This window comes from Mustela nigripes, chromosome 11, assembly GCF_022355385.1.
Source record: "Mustela nigripes isolate SB6536 chromosome 11, MUSNIG.SB6536, whole genome shotgun sequence".
Lineage (NCBI taxonomy): Eukaryota > Metazoa > Chordata > Mammalia > Carnivora > Mustelidae > Mustela > Mustela nigripes.
In genome coordinates, this window is record NC_081567.1 from 32,130,233 (window position 1) to 32,146,277 (window position 16,045).

The window sequence follows — 16,045 nt, forward strand, 5'->3', positions numbered from 1 at the left end:
GCTCTGTCTGCAACAAACAGGTTCACGGATTTGGTTACTTGATCGGTATCTGTGCTCCTACAACGTCAGCTCTGTGAGAGCAGGGACCTTCTTGATTTTGTTCACATCTGTCTCGTCAGTACCTACCACAGTGCCCTGGACACAGCAGATGCTCAGTCAAGCTTTGCCGCATGAATAATGGATGAAAGATATCTACATGAAGAATCTAGCTCTGTGCCTGGCACGTAGAAAGCTTGCAACGCATTAGCAATTAGTCACGTTAATAAGCAAGACGATAACAAGCAGAGCCACAGAAGCCAGGGCAGGAGGCAGGCCATCCCAGGAATGGCAAGGAGCCTAGAGTGCTGGCAGCTCAGGGTCCTGGGAGGCCCCTTGGTCCTCTCCTGCTGTGTGACGCTGGGCACCTCACTCACCCTCTCTGGGCTATGCTACCTTCTTGAGCAATAAGGTTCTGCAGCTGGGGGCCTGCTTAAATAAAAAAAAGGCAGTGCAACTCCCCCGCCCTGCTTCCTGCTCATCCTCTGCTCCCAGAAGGAGGTGACAGGAGGAGAAAGGAATCCAGAGGAATGAGCTGTAACTATCATTCTTGGGCAGGTGTGGGGTGGGGCTTTCCCTGGAGCCCTCCCTTCCGTCTGCTCTGTCTGCGGGGGTGCCGGGAGCCCTGGGCGGGAACTTGCTGGGTCAAACTGGGCCATCCCCTAACCTCTCGGAGCTGAATTTCCAGCTCTGCCAACCACCCAGTCTGCTTTCTCTTCCACCCAGCTTGGGGCACGCTGGGGGCTGGAGGAACGTGAGGAGGTGTGCACTGCTGTAGTCGCCTTGCACTAAGCCCCCTGCCTACTGGGCCCAGGGAAGGAGAGCAGGGTTTCTCCTGCGCTGGGTCCTCGTGGGGGTCCTCTCATTGAACAACAGGTACCTCGATGTGAGGGTGACAGGCTTACTGCTTTCCTGGGTGGCTGTCGTCCATCCCCTGCCCTAAGAACTCTGGGACAGAGCCCCCAGGCCTGCCTGGAGGAGGAGAGGGGGATCTTCTAGACAGAGAAGGCTCTTGGGGTCTGGGGAATGGCCCCAGGAGCTGTACAGTGGGGGCGTGGTTATGCGCGCCTCCATCTGCATATGAATGTGGGAGATGCTATTGCTTGAGACATGGGTCCTGGGGGAGTGGGGCTCCTCTGCATGGAGTTTGTGTGCAGAGGTTTGCACGTGGAGGTATTTGTGTGTGTGTGTGTGTGTGTGTGTTCCTGCATCTGGGGTGGGCTGTGTTAACATAGGTGGGCTCCTGTTTTTCCTCCTTCAGCCAGCAGGCATGGTCAGCTGACTTGGACCTCGTCCTGAGCAGTTTCCAGCCTCGAGGGCTGCCTGGAGGGGGTCAGCCCAGGTGCAACAAGGCTGAGGGCAGGACCCCTCCACTGCCCCCCCCCCCCAGCTCTTTCTCAACTGTACACTCTCCTGCTGCCATTTTATGGAAAGGAAAATCGAATCATCTGTCAGGCCCCTCATCCTGACAGACTTCACTGCATCCAGTGACCCTGCTGTGGACCCTATTTCTTCAGTGGGTACTTACTGGGTACCTACTATGTGTCAGGCAAACAAAACTAGGGGAGGCAGATAAGGCACCTGTCCTGGGGAGCTCACACTTTAGGGGGCACCACATTTGATTCCAGGTGTGGCAGAGAGTCCCCTCTTTTCAGGTGTAATGCCCAGAAAGAGGCAGCCTTGGAAGATATTGGGGAAGAGTATGTGCAAAGGCCCTGAGGTCCCAGTGGGGTTGCAGTGGTGTGAGCAGAGAGACATGAGGTTGGGCAGGGAATGCTGAGACCTGATAAGATGGCTTGGGGCTGCTGCACAGAGGGGCAGGGGCTGGAGGCAGACCAGGAACAGGGAAGTGACTGTTCAGAAAGTAGTGGCCCAAAAGAGACAAGGAGCACTAGGCAGGGAGAAGCAAGTGTTCCCAGAGCCCAAGCTCCCATCCCTGCTCCAGCCCAGGGAGACCCCTCTTGAGACATCGGGCGGGGTGACATATCCTGGGTGGGGGGAGGGAATTTCGTCTTAAACAGCCTGCGGAATGAGAACCTTGGGGTGTCACATGGCGACATTCGGATCTCAGCCTGTCCCAGTTAGTGCTGTTTGGCCTTGGGTAAGAAGCACTGCTGACCTGAGCCTCATTTCCCCATTCGCAGAATGGGGTGACAATTCCTCTGGGTTGCGGTGAGGCTTTAAGGAGTTCAAGTGACACACATTACGGCGCGTGGTGTGGCTGACACATTGTAGGGAGCAGAACCGGGTGGCGACTGTCATTACTAGGGCGACACTTCGATTCAAGCAAGACGTGTTTAAAAAAGCAAATAAAAAACAAATACTGCTCACAGTGTATCCAGCTGTGTCCTAAGCATCCATGGGTTCTCTCCCTTCTGCAACACGACTTTCATCGAGAGGTGCAGTGGTCCCCATTTTACAGATGAGAAATGGAGGTGCCCAGAGAAGGGACCTGCTGAAGAGACACCCAGCCCTTGAGGACACCAGACCTGCAGTATCAACCCCAGGGACGGCCCCCTGTCTTCTTCCACCTCACGGATCTACCCCTCCAGCTTGCCTGGGCTCCTTACTGGAATTTTCTTATGTCAAGTCCGTCTGAAATGCTGCAGCAGGTGAGTCTGGCTTTCATTTAAAGAGGAATAGGGAGTCATGGGGGATTTTGAGAAGGGGAGGGACATGGTGACAAAAATTCTCTCCCTGGCCAGACTTTACTTCAGTCGCCCTGAGCCCTCGGCTCTACTAGGCCTGAACTTGAGCTTCTGACCCTGTCCTTGTAGAGTCCAGTTTTGGCAAGAATCCTGTCAAGCTGGTTTAGCCAGAATTCCCTACCCTCGGGATCTGTCCAAATTCTTCATTCCCTGCCACCTCCCAGGGGATGCTTGATTGCCTTGGCCTGTCTTCCACAAGAATCCTGCTAGGTCAGCTCAGCGAGAATCCCCCCTTCCCTCTGATACTTCCTTCTAGCAATTTCCCACTCGCTGACCGTGCTCTTTGGCCGTAAATCTCCACTTTTCCTTGCCATATTTGGAGCTGAGCTCCCTCTCCCTCCCACAGAGCACAGCCCCATAGCAGTGGCCCCTGCACCTTCAAGACAGTCCTGAATAAAGTCTTATTGTCTTAACGAGTGTCGTAAGCATTTTTTTCTTTAGCAATGGTTGGATTTATGCTTTTGAAAGCTCACTCTGGCTGCTACTCAGAAAACAAGGATGGGCACGGATACTGGTTGGGGGGGCACAAGTCATGGGAAGAGGCTGCTCTTCCTGGTGAGATGGAAGAGGCCCCAGTCATGGCGGAAAGGGACCAGGGGTCGGAGGGTAAGGGGCAGGTAGGTAGGGGACTCTCCACTTCATCCCTGCTCTTAGAACTTCCCTTCCTTGGCTGTCAGTACCTTTAAGGCCCACTCTGGCTCTGGCCACTGTACCTCAGTACCTCACACTCCCTCTCCTCCAGTCCTAGCCCCAGCACTCTCCTGCCTCAGGACCTTTCCATTTACTCTAACCTCTCTCAGGAGAGCCCTTTCCTTTATCTGCTTAATTACTGATCTTTCAGAAGATCTCAGGTCAACTAGCACTTTCCAGAGAAGCCTTTCCTGGCTTTCCCGTCCTGGGTAACTCTCCCTGCTGTGGGCACAGCAGGATCTTATACCACTGGCATTACTGATTTAACATCTGCCTCCCCTCTGTAAGGTCTGGGGCGGGGACAGAACCCACAGGAGTTTTGTTTAGTCCCAGGCTTGGAATAGAGCCCAGGTGCAGTAAATATTTCTCAGGTGGCTGAATAGATAATTGGTCCTTACTGGGCAGAAAAGTTAGGCCAGATCTCATCTGTGGCTGGCTCAAGTCGGGCCATTAGGCTAGTGCCATGGGATGGGGCCACAATGGTGGGCTGATGTCTCGGGTCGCGGGAGGCTCAAGCCATGACAATTTGGGAGAGAGGACTCTTCCTGGGACGTGTCTTGACAGCGCCCAGGGCAGGGCCCTCACAGAACCACGGAGTCTTATCCAGGGCACCAGCTGGCACCCTCCTTATCCACCGGCCTGCTGTCTCAACAGGAGGTGACTCCTCCTGGGCGGGTACTGGGTGGGCACTTTTTAACTTCTGGAAGCTCAGCACCCCAAACAGAGCCTGGCATGGGCGGCACACCCCGTGAATGACTGTAGCCCAGAAATGCACCAAACTTGGGCGTGAAATTCTCAGCGACTGTGGTTAGTTGAGCAGGAACAGGAAGGCTGTTCCCACTGCTGTTAACAAAACACTGCAGACCGGGTGGCCCAAGCAACAAACACGGACATCTCACAGGTCCGGAGCCTGGGAAGTCCAAGATCAGGGTGCCAGCAATTTGCTTGCCGGTGGAAGACCGTCCTCCTGGCTTGTGGACAGCTGTCTTCTTGCTGTGTCCTCGGTGGTCTCTTTGTAGGCAATCAGAGGAGGAAAGGACAGGGAGACAGGGAGAGACTGAGACGCAGGCAGAGCTGGGGGCTCCCGCAGGGCCCAGAGTCCCAGGATAGCTCCAAATTCCTCCCCCCTTCCACCAACCTGAGCCTCGGTCCAGCACTGGGCTTGCTTCTAGGGGCTCCTCTTGCTGCGACCAGGGCAGGGAGGTATCGCTTCTCTGGGCCTCAGGGTCCTCTCCTGCAACACGAGAGTCTTGTCATTCACCTGCACAGACTCCAGGACTCTACAAGAGGGTGCAAATTAAGAAAAAAAAAAGAAAAGAAAAGAAAAGAAAAAGAACAAACCAACAACTTTCCCTCTTTTCGTTTTCTTTCTTTTTTTCTTTTTTTTTTTTTTTTTTTGCTTTCTTCCCCTCCCCCTCTTTAATTGCCTTCAGTTCTTGGCTTGTCTCCCTTCCATCTCTCTCTTCGTTCCTTCTCGCCGTTCCCCGAGCTCTTTCTCTCCGTCAAGGTGGAGGCGCCCGGAGCCTTCCGGATTCGGGAGCGAAGGTCAGCTTCGGGCCGGACGCGCAGCGGGTGGTTAAGGACGAGACCCGCACAGGCCCTCCACTCTTCAGGGGACTTCTCCGACCTGCCGTGCTGCGCGGGCGGGGCATCCCCCCGGCTGCCCCGCGAGGCCAGGAGGCCGCGCTCCCCCGCCAGCCCGGCGTCTCGCGCCCTCCCGGGTCCCGCGCGCAGACCCAAAACTCCCGCCGGCGTAGCCGCGTGCGCCGCGCTTCCCGGCCGTCCGGCGCTCCGGCCCGCCGCCCCATTGGCTGGGGGCTCGTAGGGGCGGGGACTCGGGGATCCCCGCCCCTCGGACCACGCCCCCTCTCCGGCCCCTCTGCTCTCGCAGTCACAGCCGAGCAGCTGGCGAAGCCGAGCGGGTCGCAGGTAGGGGAGCTTCTCCGGGTCCCCCAGAGGGGTGTGGCGGAGTGTCCTCTCCGGGGCGGCGGGAGCGCGGACCGGACCTCGGCCGCCTTGTGGCCTTGTGGCGGCCGCCCGCATCCAGTCCCCTCTTGCATGGGGGCTCCGCCGGCGTGGGGGTCCGGGCTGGGTCTCTAGGCCCGGAGGAGATGCCCGGGCCGCCGCGGCCTGTCTGGGGAGAGCAGGTTACTCATCCCCGGGAAGGGGGCGGGTGTGGCCGCAGCCGGAGGGATTTGGGGCGGACGTCCGGCAGCGCTTGCGGCGTGCAGGGACAGCCTCCCCTCGGTTTGCCCGTGGGCTGGACCGCGAGTGGGGGCCTCGCGGGGCGGAGCGGGGTGGGGGGCGCCGCGCGGGGAGGTGCGCGGACCCCAGGAGAGGCGGCCGGCGCGGGCGGTGGAACCCGGGTTGCGGGGGATGTTGGGGCGGAGGGAGTCGTCCTGGCGCCGCACGATTGGCCGCATCTGGGGGAGGAGGAGCCGCGGGGCGCTGTCCGAGTGTTTGCGCCCGGATGGGGGGCCTCAGGGCGGAGCAGAAAAACTTCACCCGCGCCCACAGGCTCCCTCCGCGCGCGCCCCGCCGGCAGCCCGTCTGCAGGCCGGAAATGCAGCGCTGTTTTTTGATTTTTTAAAAGAAAGTCCCCGGCCCCCGCATCTTCTCTGGGGTTGGAGTGGATGTGTGTATGGGGTGGGGTGGGTGGGTGGGGGGGACGGGGAAATCAGCCGGTTCCAGGCAGGGCCTGCGTTCCCCTTGGCGGAGGTGTCTCGCGGCAAAAGAGGAGGCCTCCTGCCTCAGTTTCTCCATCTGTAGACGAGTGGTATAACTTCTTTGATAACGGGGTGTGAGAGAATAAAAGGAGGAGGCTAACCCAGTCCCGGGAGAAGCGTTTAGCTACTGTCATAGATTTTCTTGCCTTTTTTTTTTTTTTTTTTTTAAATATTTGTCTGTCTCCGCCTCCAGTCTGGCCCCGCCAATCCTCTCGTCTCTCTGAAACCAGAAGGAACTTGTAAAAAACAATCGGTTCAAATCAACCCCCTGCCTTAAAGTCGTCCGCTGATGTCCCTATTGTCTAAGTCCCAAACTTGTCCACAGGGCTTTCTGTCTGTCACCTTCCATGGCGACCCTCTCCAGCTTCCACCACCTCCTTCCTTCCCCCGGGCCTTTGCTCCTGCAGGTCCCTCTGCCAGGAATGACCCCCTCCCCGCGCCCCCCCCTCCCCAGAAGTGACCCCTGTAAGACTCAGGGCGGCCTCCCCTCTTCCGCCCGGCCCTCTCCACCTACTTCTGCGCTCCGGCTGGGGGCGGGGAGGCTTGGTGGCCGCGGGTTCTCACTGCTTGGCTGCCCATCCTCCCGCCCCCAACACCCCCAAGTGGCACCGGAGCCCCTGCAGCGCAAGAACAGGGCCCTGTAGCGTCGCGGAACTGAGCCAGACCCAGCGGGGCCCTGGGGCACTCGGTCGCCATTAAGGGTGGGTTCCCCTGGGAGGAGGGGAACGTCTTTCTTTGTCCCGCGGAGTGGCCGAGCAGGGCTTTTGGTTTCTGTCTCATCAGCAGGGACAGCAATGGGAGGGATTATTCTAGATGGCCCCATGCCTGACAGTTCCCCCATTAGCGGCTCAGGTATTGTTGGCTGAGGCCATTGTAGCGGGCACCGTCTGCACCGCGTCCGGGGGCCTGGGATGCTGCATTAGTGTCCCGTGTGACAAATGAGGAAACAGGCGTCGAGTGGGGAGGTCACTTGCCAGGGGTCACAGGGGCAGCGGAGAGCACAGTCGGGCCTGAAACTCCGGTCAGCCCCCCCGCCCCACCCCGCGAAGTCCTGGGGTGCGGGGAGAGCTGGAGGCAAGGATGCAATACGGGAATGCGTGACCCGGGGGTGACGGGGTGCAGAGTCGGCTTCTGGCTACGAGCTGAGGGGGGCGCAGGGCCCTTGGAAGTGGGAGGCGCGGCGCTGGGGGAACCTTCTCCGCCGGGCGGGGCTGGTCTCCGCGAGGCCGTCGGGGTGCTCCGCGGCGGGGGTCAGGCGGCCACGCTGGAGGGGCCGCGTCGGGTTCCCCAGCCGCGGGTCCAAGGGTTCCCGGCCTCTTCTCAGCACTCCGGGGCCCCCGGGAGGTGGGGGGAGGGCGGCAGGGCACTTTCCGGCCAGGGGTCTGTCCGCGTCTGTCCGCGGGCAGCACCCTCCCGCCTCGTTTGTGTTTCTGCGGTGGGCCCTGCTGGCTCCGGGCGGCGGCTGGCCGGCGGTGGCCGGGCGACCCCGGCTCCACTCGGTGCTCCTCCCCTAGCCTCCTCCGCCCCGCCCCTGCCTCCCCCGCCCCGCCCCTGCCTCCCCTCCATCCACTCCCTCCCTGCCCGCGGCAGCTCTCTCCCGAACAATAGAGTGGGAGGTGGCAGAGGCCTGCCTCGGGTCCCCTCCCGGGGCCTCTCGCTTCCTGGGACCCCTCTGTCCCGCCTCCACGTAGCGGACCTCCCCCTCCACAGTCAGCCCTCAGTTCTGCCAGGCGGGGGCCCAGCTGGCATGGAGGTGGGGAGGGAGTCACCGAGTCTCAGCCTCAGTTTACAAAGGAGGAACCTGGGGTGCCCTAGAGTAACTTTGTGAGTCATCCAGAACCTCACCCCTGTCCGCCCCCCCATTTCCCTGCCACCCTCTCACCGGGAGTTGACACCTGCCAACCCACCGGCTGTGAAGGGCAGGTTGTGAAGCCGCCCCACGCTGATGCTGCTCTGTTCCCTGCCTCAGCAGCACCTGCTGCACTGGGGGCACCTTAGGACCACCCTATTCCCGCCCTTCAGAATTAGAGTCTGCATTTTATCACCATCTCCACACACTCGTGGTGCCCCTAAAGTGTGAGAAGCTCTCTGTGCCTTAGTTTCCCTACCTGTAAAATGGGGATTAAGGCATCTCCCCAGCTGTGCTGCCTGCCGTGGGCATGAATCCAGTTCAAGTACATGAGCGCCCAGCGGTGAGCCCAACAGCGAGGTTGGTGGGTCATGGGCAGTGGCCATCAGATGAATCAAAGCACAGCCTCACTCTTGTCCCCTTTCCCCAGCCATGGCTGGTTCTCCAGTGCCCTGCCCCCCTCCTCTGTGTGGGCTGGTTCAGAGCCACCCCCACGTGCCAGCAGCGGCCTGGTCCTGCAGCTGGGACGCGTCCACACATGATGCCAGCCCTGGCTTCCCCCAGCCAGAAACCCATGTGAGGCTCAAGACACCCCCCGTTTTCAGTCTACGCTTGGAGTGGCCTGGCTTTGCCAGGAACCACACGGAGAAAGAAGCACCCAACGTGATTGAACCCAGTTCTTGCTCCCCTAGACTCCCCCCAGGCCCCCGTCTTCCTGCTGTCCGGGAGAGGTGTGAAAGCTACCAAGAATGGAGTCTTGGGAAGTAAACCGCAAACTCCCTCTCACTAAAGTGTAAATGACTGAGAAACACTGTCAGTGCTCCCCTCCCTGGAGAAAGCGCCTGGCTCTTTGGCTTCCGATGGATTCATCCTTGCTATGGTTGCTGGGTTCTCAGGGTGGGGAGGCGGGAGGTGGGGGCTCACAGGCGTCTGCAGGGTTGTCTGGAGTCCCCAGATAGGTGAGTGGGCTGAGGGGAGGTGTTGGAAAGGTCAGAGCCTGGTGCCTGGGTGGACTCTCAGAACTTAATATGAGGACAGACAGGGCCTGTGGAAAATTCCCAGGCTATTTTGGGTTGAGGCCCCCTTCTCCACCCTTTCCAGGGAGAAGGGCCCTGCTGACACACCCCTCCCCGAGGGCAGCCAGGGTGGGAGCGACTTCCTGGCTCCCTCACTTCTAGGACCTTGGGTCCCCCTCCCCTGGCTCTGGGCACTGTTTAGAACCTGGGGTGGGGGCTGACTGAGGGAAGGGGAGCGTGCCCTCTCCCCCCTTCGCCCCCTCAGACCACCCGTGCTCCCCTCCCCTGCTTGCTTTTTCTCCAGAACATTTCCCCAGTTTAGTTCTTAGCTGGGGGGTCCAAGGCAAGCTACTTGACACTTTGTGCCTCAGTTTTCCCATCAGCAAAGTGGGGATGAACGAGTAGAGCTGGGCGAGGTGCCTAACTCCAGGACACTGCTCTTGTCCCTGTGGTTGTGGGTCTCCAGTCCCCGAGCGTAAGCTCCTGAGGGCAGGAATTTGCTGCCCTAGTGTCCAATTTTCCTGCACATAGGGAGTGTGGTCTGGCAACCGCTGGAAGGATGTAGCCTTTGTCAGGGTCCTCAGGGGCCCGTGCAAGCCTCCAGTGTGCTTGGGGGACAGACGCAGCCCCACCTGGTCCCCTGGTGTGCACACACAGGCAGTGACAAGCCCGTGCATGTGAGGACACACATACACGTGTGCACAGACACGTACATAAGCACAGGAGCTGTGACGCGCCCTGGCCAGGGACGTTTAGGCCACTGTGCTGCCCGTCAGAGGCCCCTCCCATGTCTGGGCTTCAGGCCTCTTCTTGCAAACTGCTCCTGGCCGGCCGTGGGGAGCTGTGGGGAGTTAAGGGGTATTGGGCTGGTGGTGGAGGGGGCTGGTCCCAGAGGGTGGGCCCCGCCTCTGCGGGAGCCCTGGACCCGGGTGGGAGGTGTATCTGGCCCTCTGTACACCCTGTCCCCATCTGTGTGTGGAATGGGGTGGGGGGGGCTAGGCAACAGCTGCAGGGTTGGCTCCTGGGTGACTGGCTACCCCCTCCCCCAGCCGTTTTCCTGACAGCTGGACTCTGACCCCGGCCCCCCGGCCTTCCCCACACAGAGGCCATTCACTCCTCTTTCTCTCTGCCGGCCCTGGGGGTGGGCTGGCCTCTAGCCAGGCCTGCCCCAGCTGCCCCAGCTGCTCTCCAGCTCAGAGGGGCTGAGAGAGGCGGGCAGGGCAGTGGTGAAGGACCCGGGGTCTTCCTGCACCCCCCGCCCCCCCAGCCAGTGGTGCCCTCCGGCCCCGGTTTCTAACACTGCTGGACGTGAGCATGGCCGTCACCACCCCTTGCTGGACTGTGCTGACGAGAGAGCATATCAAGTTCACGGTGGGTGCCAGGCCGATGCTCCTGGTTCTTATGCTGGCTAGGAAAGGAGCGCTGGTCTCCCTCAGCCCCAGTGCTGGGCCCTAGGGACATGGAGGGACCCTGTGCTGCCCTCAGGTTGCTCTCCCCCATGGCCACGGGCTCCCATTGGCATCTCCGAGGTGTATCTGGGGAATCAGGGATGTTCTGGTGGAGAGAAAGGGGGCCCCTAATTTGGGCTTGTTTCATTAATTCAGGGGGAGGTGGGCATGGTAAGGGGTATGCAACGGATAGACAGATGTGAAGAAAGGAGAAGACACAGGACGTTGATGGTGATGCCCTCTAATTTGCAAGCTGGCCCTCGTCTCCTGGCTCTCACCTCCCCATCCCTGGTGCCTACTACACTGCCTCCTTGCTGGCCTTCAGCCACACCTGGGCCCTTGCCAGCCTCAGGGCCTTTGCATAGGCTGTTTCCCCTAACTGGAAGAGCCTCCCGGTTTTTCAGATGGTTGACTCTTATTGTTAGGGCCCCACATGTACCCTCATAAGAAAAGCATCTCCACCCACTTATTTTTTCTGTGTATTTCTTACCAGCCCTTTTGGGAATCTGTGATGATTTATATTCTTATCTACCTGTTTATTCTCTGCCTCCAAATTCAGGGCCCGTGTCTCTAGTGCCATGACCAGAGGGCCTGGCACCAGTCACCTGTGTGTGGAATGACCTTATGATGACAGTTACAGCAGTGATTGCTGGCAGTTACTGCTCGCTTGTGCTGGGTCGATGCTGAGTGCTTAGCGTGTGGTCTATGATTTCAGCTTCATGGCAAAACTGTGAGGGCAGATGTGCCTGACTGCAGAGGAAGGCAAGGAGACTGTGGATGGTGGGGCTGGGGGTCCCCTGCCTCCCACTGCTGTTCCCCCTGCTGTCCCAGGAAGCCTGGGCAGGATGCTCCTTTCTCTGGGCCAGCCCCCTTCCCAGAACCCCAAGCACTGGAACATTCCGGGACTCTATGACCTGTGCTGCTGGGTCATGCTGGAGCCCTGAGCCCCAGCCCAGCAGCCGGGACCTTTAGGAGGTGGGGGCTCCCCGGTCCTCCCTGGCCACGGCTGCAGCTGAGAGAAGGGTCAGGAGGTACTTTGTCGCTTCCTCCAGAAGGCCAGCCAGCCCTCTTTCTTCCTAGCAAGACAGAACTAAGCCAGACAGGGGAGTGTGGGGGGCTGTGGGTAGAATGTCGGGGAAGGGGACAGGGCAGAGGTTTGGCCCTTTCGGGGGAGGAACCAGGCCTGGGTCTCAGGTGGCTTGGGATGTGGGCAGAGGGCACACTCCTGGGTGATGTAGGCTGAAAGCCCAGGGCCCAGAGCCACAGAGTCACCGTCAGTGAGGGAAGCAGGGTGGCAGTTGGGGGTTCAGGGTGATCAGATCGAGTTTTTCCCAGAGTAGTTTGAAGCCCCCGTTTGAGGGAGCTGTGTTTAGGATAGCCCCTGTTTTCAATGTGAAAACCCTGTGTGAGCCCCACAAACCTTCGGGGCTGCCGCCGCCCCAGCTCGCCCTGCATGCCTGGGCCGGGTGTGAGTTCAGGGCTCCGCCGCTGCTGCCCTGGCCTTGGGGCCTGGCTCTGCTTCATCTTCCCTGCCATCACCAGCCCCAAATAGGTGCCCAGGGATGCCCACTCAGCTGCCCCATGTTACAGATGGGGAGATTGGTCCCAGAGAGGGGGAAGGGACTGCCCAAAGCCCGCCAGCTCCCGAGCTTTGCTCTTTCCTGTTGGGCTTGATCCAAGGCCAAGTCAGAGCAGGTACCCTAGTGGTCACATGTTCAGGGCAGTGGCCACGTCCTGCTCTTGGCACAAGTGCCAGATCTGGGCAGCAGCCAGGGAGTCCGCCGACCCCAGAGCCCGTGGCCCGGTCTGAGCCCAACTCTGATGCACGCTGAGGGTGACCAGGGGAATCCGTGTCCTCGTGGCCAGTGGCCCAGGCAGGGTGCCAGCTCAGCGCCTGGACATGTAAGGGCCTCTGCAGTGCCCTGCCACGTTGGGTCCCTCGGGCTCGCTGTCCCGAATGCAGGCTAGTGACAGCCTCCGGGGGATGCAAAGCTGGGGTCTGTGCCTCTCCAGAGGCTCCTCTTGGAGGAGCCCTGTGTGCGGTTCTCTTCCCTGCCTCTCTGCCTTCCCCATGGTGCCTGGCACTTAGCGGGTACGTCTGTTGGGGAGCTGGAGAGGGATCTAGGTGGCTGGCATTAAAGCCCGCCTACCCTCCCTCCTTCCCCCTCATGAGTATTGACTCAGTGCCCCGTGTGCGCCAAGATCTGAGCTGCATGGAGGGGACGTAGAGGGGACTGATGCCATCGCTGTCACGGGGCAAGCGGCATTGCCTGGCAGAACGATGCCAGAGGGAGGCCTATGGCTGCAGCAGGAGCTGAGGCACCGACCCAGCTGGGGCGACCCGGGCATGTTTCCAGAGAAGGTGACCTCTGTGCTGAGTGAACCTTGCACCCCAGCCAAGAACAATGGGTCTCAACTGGCAGATTCTCAGACACAGGGCTGGGGGTGCAGGGCCTCCTTGCAAGGCATTAGCCCCTGAGAACCCTCTGTCTCTCCTTAGGTTAGCCATGTCATCTGAGCCTCCGCCGCCGCCACAGCCCCCAACCCACCAGACTTCGGTGGGGCTGCTGGACACCCAGCGGGCCCGAGATCGGTCACCGTCCCCTCTTCGGGGCAACGTGGTCCCCAGCCCACTGCCCACCCGCCGGACAAGGACCTTCTCAGCGTGAGTCTTGGGCTAGCCTGGTGAAGCTTCCTAAGATAGGTCTCCTGCCCAGAGCCAGAATCATTGTGTCTGGTCATCTCTGTGCCTCAGTGTCCTTGTCTGTCAAATGCGGAGATAAATGGGTTAGGGTAAGGACCGATGGTGCAAGACTAGGAAGGTACCCTGTAAACTCTGGGGGGCACTGCCCCAGGCCCCTTGAGCCTGCCCCAAGCTGGGGGTCATAACAAACGGGAAATCAGTGGGGTCTTAAATGATTGGGTGTTAACCGCAAACAAGCCTCTTCCTTTGCGAGACCTCGACTTCCTCAGCTGCAAAATGGGGACAGTAGCAGGTTGGCTACAGAGCTGCAAAGGACCTGCATGGTGCCTGGCAGATCCATATCTCAGGCCCAAGGAGTAGAGGCTGCTGTGATTAATAGTTAGTCCTTGGAGGGATGCTCAGAGAGCTTTTAGTCTAACCCCCTTTCCAGATGGAGAAACTGAGGCCCGAGAAAATTTGCCAGGGTCATCAGAGAGTGTCTCTTAATAGAGTCTGTGAATGGCTCCCACAGTTGTGCAGTGCACAACTGCACAGCTGGACATTATCCCCCTGGCTACTGCCTGGGGCACAGCTTTTGAGGGGGAGGTTCTGGGATGAGCTGGGTGTGTCCTGGGAGAGTGGGAGGCTGTTTTGGAGGGCTGGTCGGGGCCTCCTCACACTTTCCTCATCTCTGTCAGGACGGTGAGGGCTTCTCAAGGTCCTGTATACAAAGGAGTCTGCAAATGTTTCTGTCGATCCAAGGGCCATGGCTTCATCACCCCGGCCGATGGCGGCCCCGACATCTTCTTGCACATTTCTGAGTGAGTCAGGGCTGGTTTGCGTGGTTTGGGGCGGGGCAGGGGCTGCCTAGGCCCCAAGGAGGCAGTGGGAGGGTGTGACTTTGGTGGGCGCTGTGTGTGAGGGTGTGAGACTCTGCCTGTGACCTGTGTGTGACTGTGCCTGGGGGTGGGGTGGTGAGGCTGTACTTGGCAGTGGTGTGGGTGGGAGGCTGCAGGCGACAGTGTGTGTGTGTGTGTGTGTGTGTGTGTGTGCGCGCACGAGAGATAGTGAGCGCATGTGTACACACATAAGTATGTTGAGAACCCCTGGGAGGGGTCTGAGTGCCCGTGTGTATCTGGTGGATGGGGACGGGGGCACCCCTGGGAGCTGCAGGAGTTGGTTGGACCTAGGGTCTGGCTTCCTGCTTACCTCGGGGGACACCACTTGGTGAGGCTCGGGGCTGCATGACCCCCGTGCTCCAGGAAGGAAGACTGGAACTGGACCCTCTCCCCTGCCACTGCTCACTGACGTCCTTCCTTCCTGTGTGGAAACCCTCAGGAGGCCCAGGGCGCGGCCCACACATTCGAGATCTCAGTGCTGGAAGGCAGCCAGCAGCCTGCGCTTTTCTCCCACCTTCAGATATGGGGGGGCCCTCCTCACACACCCCTTACCCCTGCCCCATTCTTTGGCCTCTGCCTCCCCTGATCTTTCAGTTCAGGCTGTGGCAGGCTGCGTCCTACCCCACACAGCAGACCAGGCAATAGAGGAAAACCCCGTTTCTGCAGGCAGGCAGGGCACTGTCCCAAGTGATGGCTGGCATGGGCGAGGGATTCCTTCCTGATGCTTCTCCCCGATGTCCTTGCACGTTGGGACTTCACGGACCCTCTACCGTGCACACACGAGAAAGATGCAGAGTCTGCGTGTCTGACATGTGTCTGCACACGTAGACTGGTGTGTACGTGTATTTTCATCTTGCCCCTGTTCAGAAGGAATCTGTAATGGTTTACAAGGATAGTCGCAGGGCACCATGAAAAATAAGTTAGTAAGGAGAACACGGGGCTGGGGAGCGGATCAGAAAGGTGGAGACACGGGATGTCTGCTTCCACGGCCGGAAGTGGGCTGCAGGTGTGTAGTCCTGGGCTTCCGGGTGGCCAGATCCAAGAGGGAGGCACCATTTACTAGGGGGTTCTTCCGTCAAGACAAACCAGTTCCAAGAATGAGGGGGGTATTCCTCTTGGGGGGGGTCCTCAAGGGGGTGTCAAGATGGGCAACTCACCAGGATGGGCAAGATGGTGGCTTGTGCCCCCTCAAACATGAGAGAATCTTCCTGGGGTGGTCACAGGGAGAGGACGCTTTCTGGAACTAGCTTTAAGCACAGAAGGGACTTTCCTGAAGCTTGCTGAGTGCCTGGGGAGTCGGAGGGCAGAAGTGCACGCAGCTGGGTTTGTGGGGGCTCCTGGGACCAGGGTGGGTGTCCGGCTCGGACCAGCGTTCCCTGCCCTTCTGTCCCCAGGCCCATGGTGCCTCCATTTAACTGAGTGTGGAGCCCTGGACGGGCTGAGCCTGGTCTCGACCTCTTTGTCAGGGGAGACGAAGGGGGCCACTGAGATGGGGTGGCCCTCTGACCAGCAGGGGCTGCGGTCCTTTCTGAGTGCGGGGCACTGAGTGCTGTCTTCTCACCCCTGCAGTGTGGAAGGGGAGTACGTCCCCGTGGAAGGCGACGAGGTCACCTATAAGATGTGCTCCATTCCCCCCAAGAACGAGAAGCTGCAGGCCGTGGAGGTGGTCATCACCCATCTGGCTCCAGGCACCAAGCACGAGACCTGGTCCGGCCACGTCGTCAGCTCCTAGGAGAGGCCAGAAGCACCCCTTTCTCCTGGGCTTGCGGGAGACTCTCGGGGGAGGAGGAGGCAGGACCAAACTGGAGATGCTGGTCTGCCGCTTAAGGTGGGGCTTCAAAGGGAGAAGCCTGTCGGTCCCTTTCAAGTATCTCCTGGAGGAGGGGGCGTGGGGGGCAGGCATGGGGGTGCTCTCGGCCACCAGCACAGCCTCTGACCATTGCAACAGTCTCTCACCATCTGAAAAGCATTAAAAGCATGGAAAAAGGGG

The 16,045-nt window shown here is 59.8% G+C and overlaps 1 protein-coding gene across 1 annotated transcript; it reads left to right on the forward strand.

Moving 5' to 3' along the window:
• Positions 1 to 5,284: 5,284 nt before the first annotated feature.
• Positions 5,285 to 16,045, forward strand: CARHSP1 (calcium regulated heat stable protein 1). The gene is made up of 4 exons (XM_059415340.1): positions 5,285 to 5,363; positions 12,974 to 13,138; positions 13,855 to 13,977; positions 15,625 to 16,045. The coding sequence occupies exons 2-4, from the start codon at positions 12,981 to 12,983 to the stop codon at positions 15,785 to 15,787; spliced, it is 444 nt and encodes a 147-aa protein (XP_059271323.1). The 5' UTR covers positions 5,285 to 5,363; positions 12,974 to 12,980; the 3' UTR covers positions 15,788 to 16,045.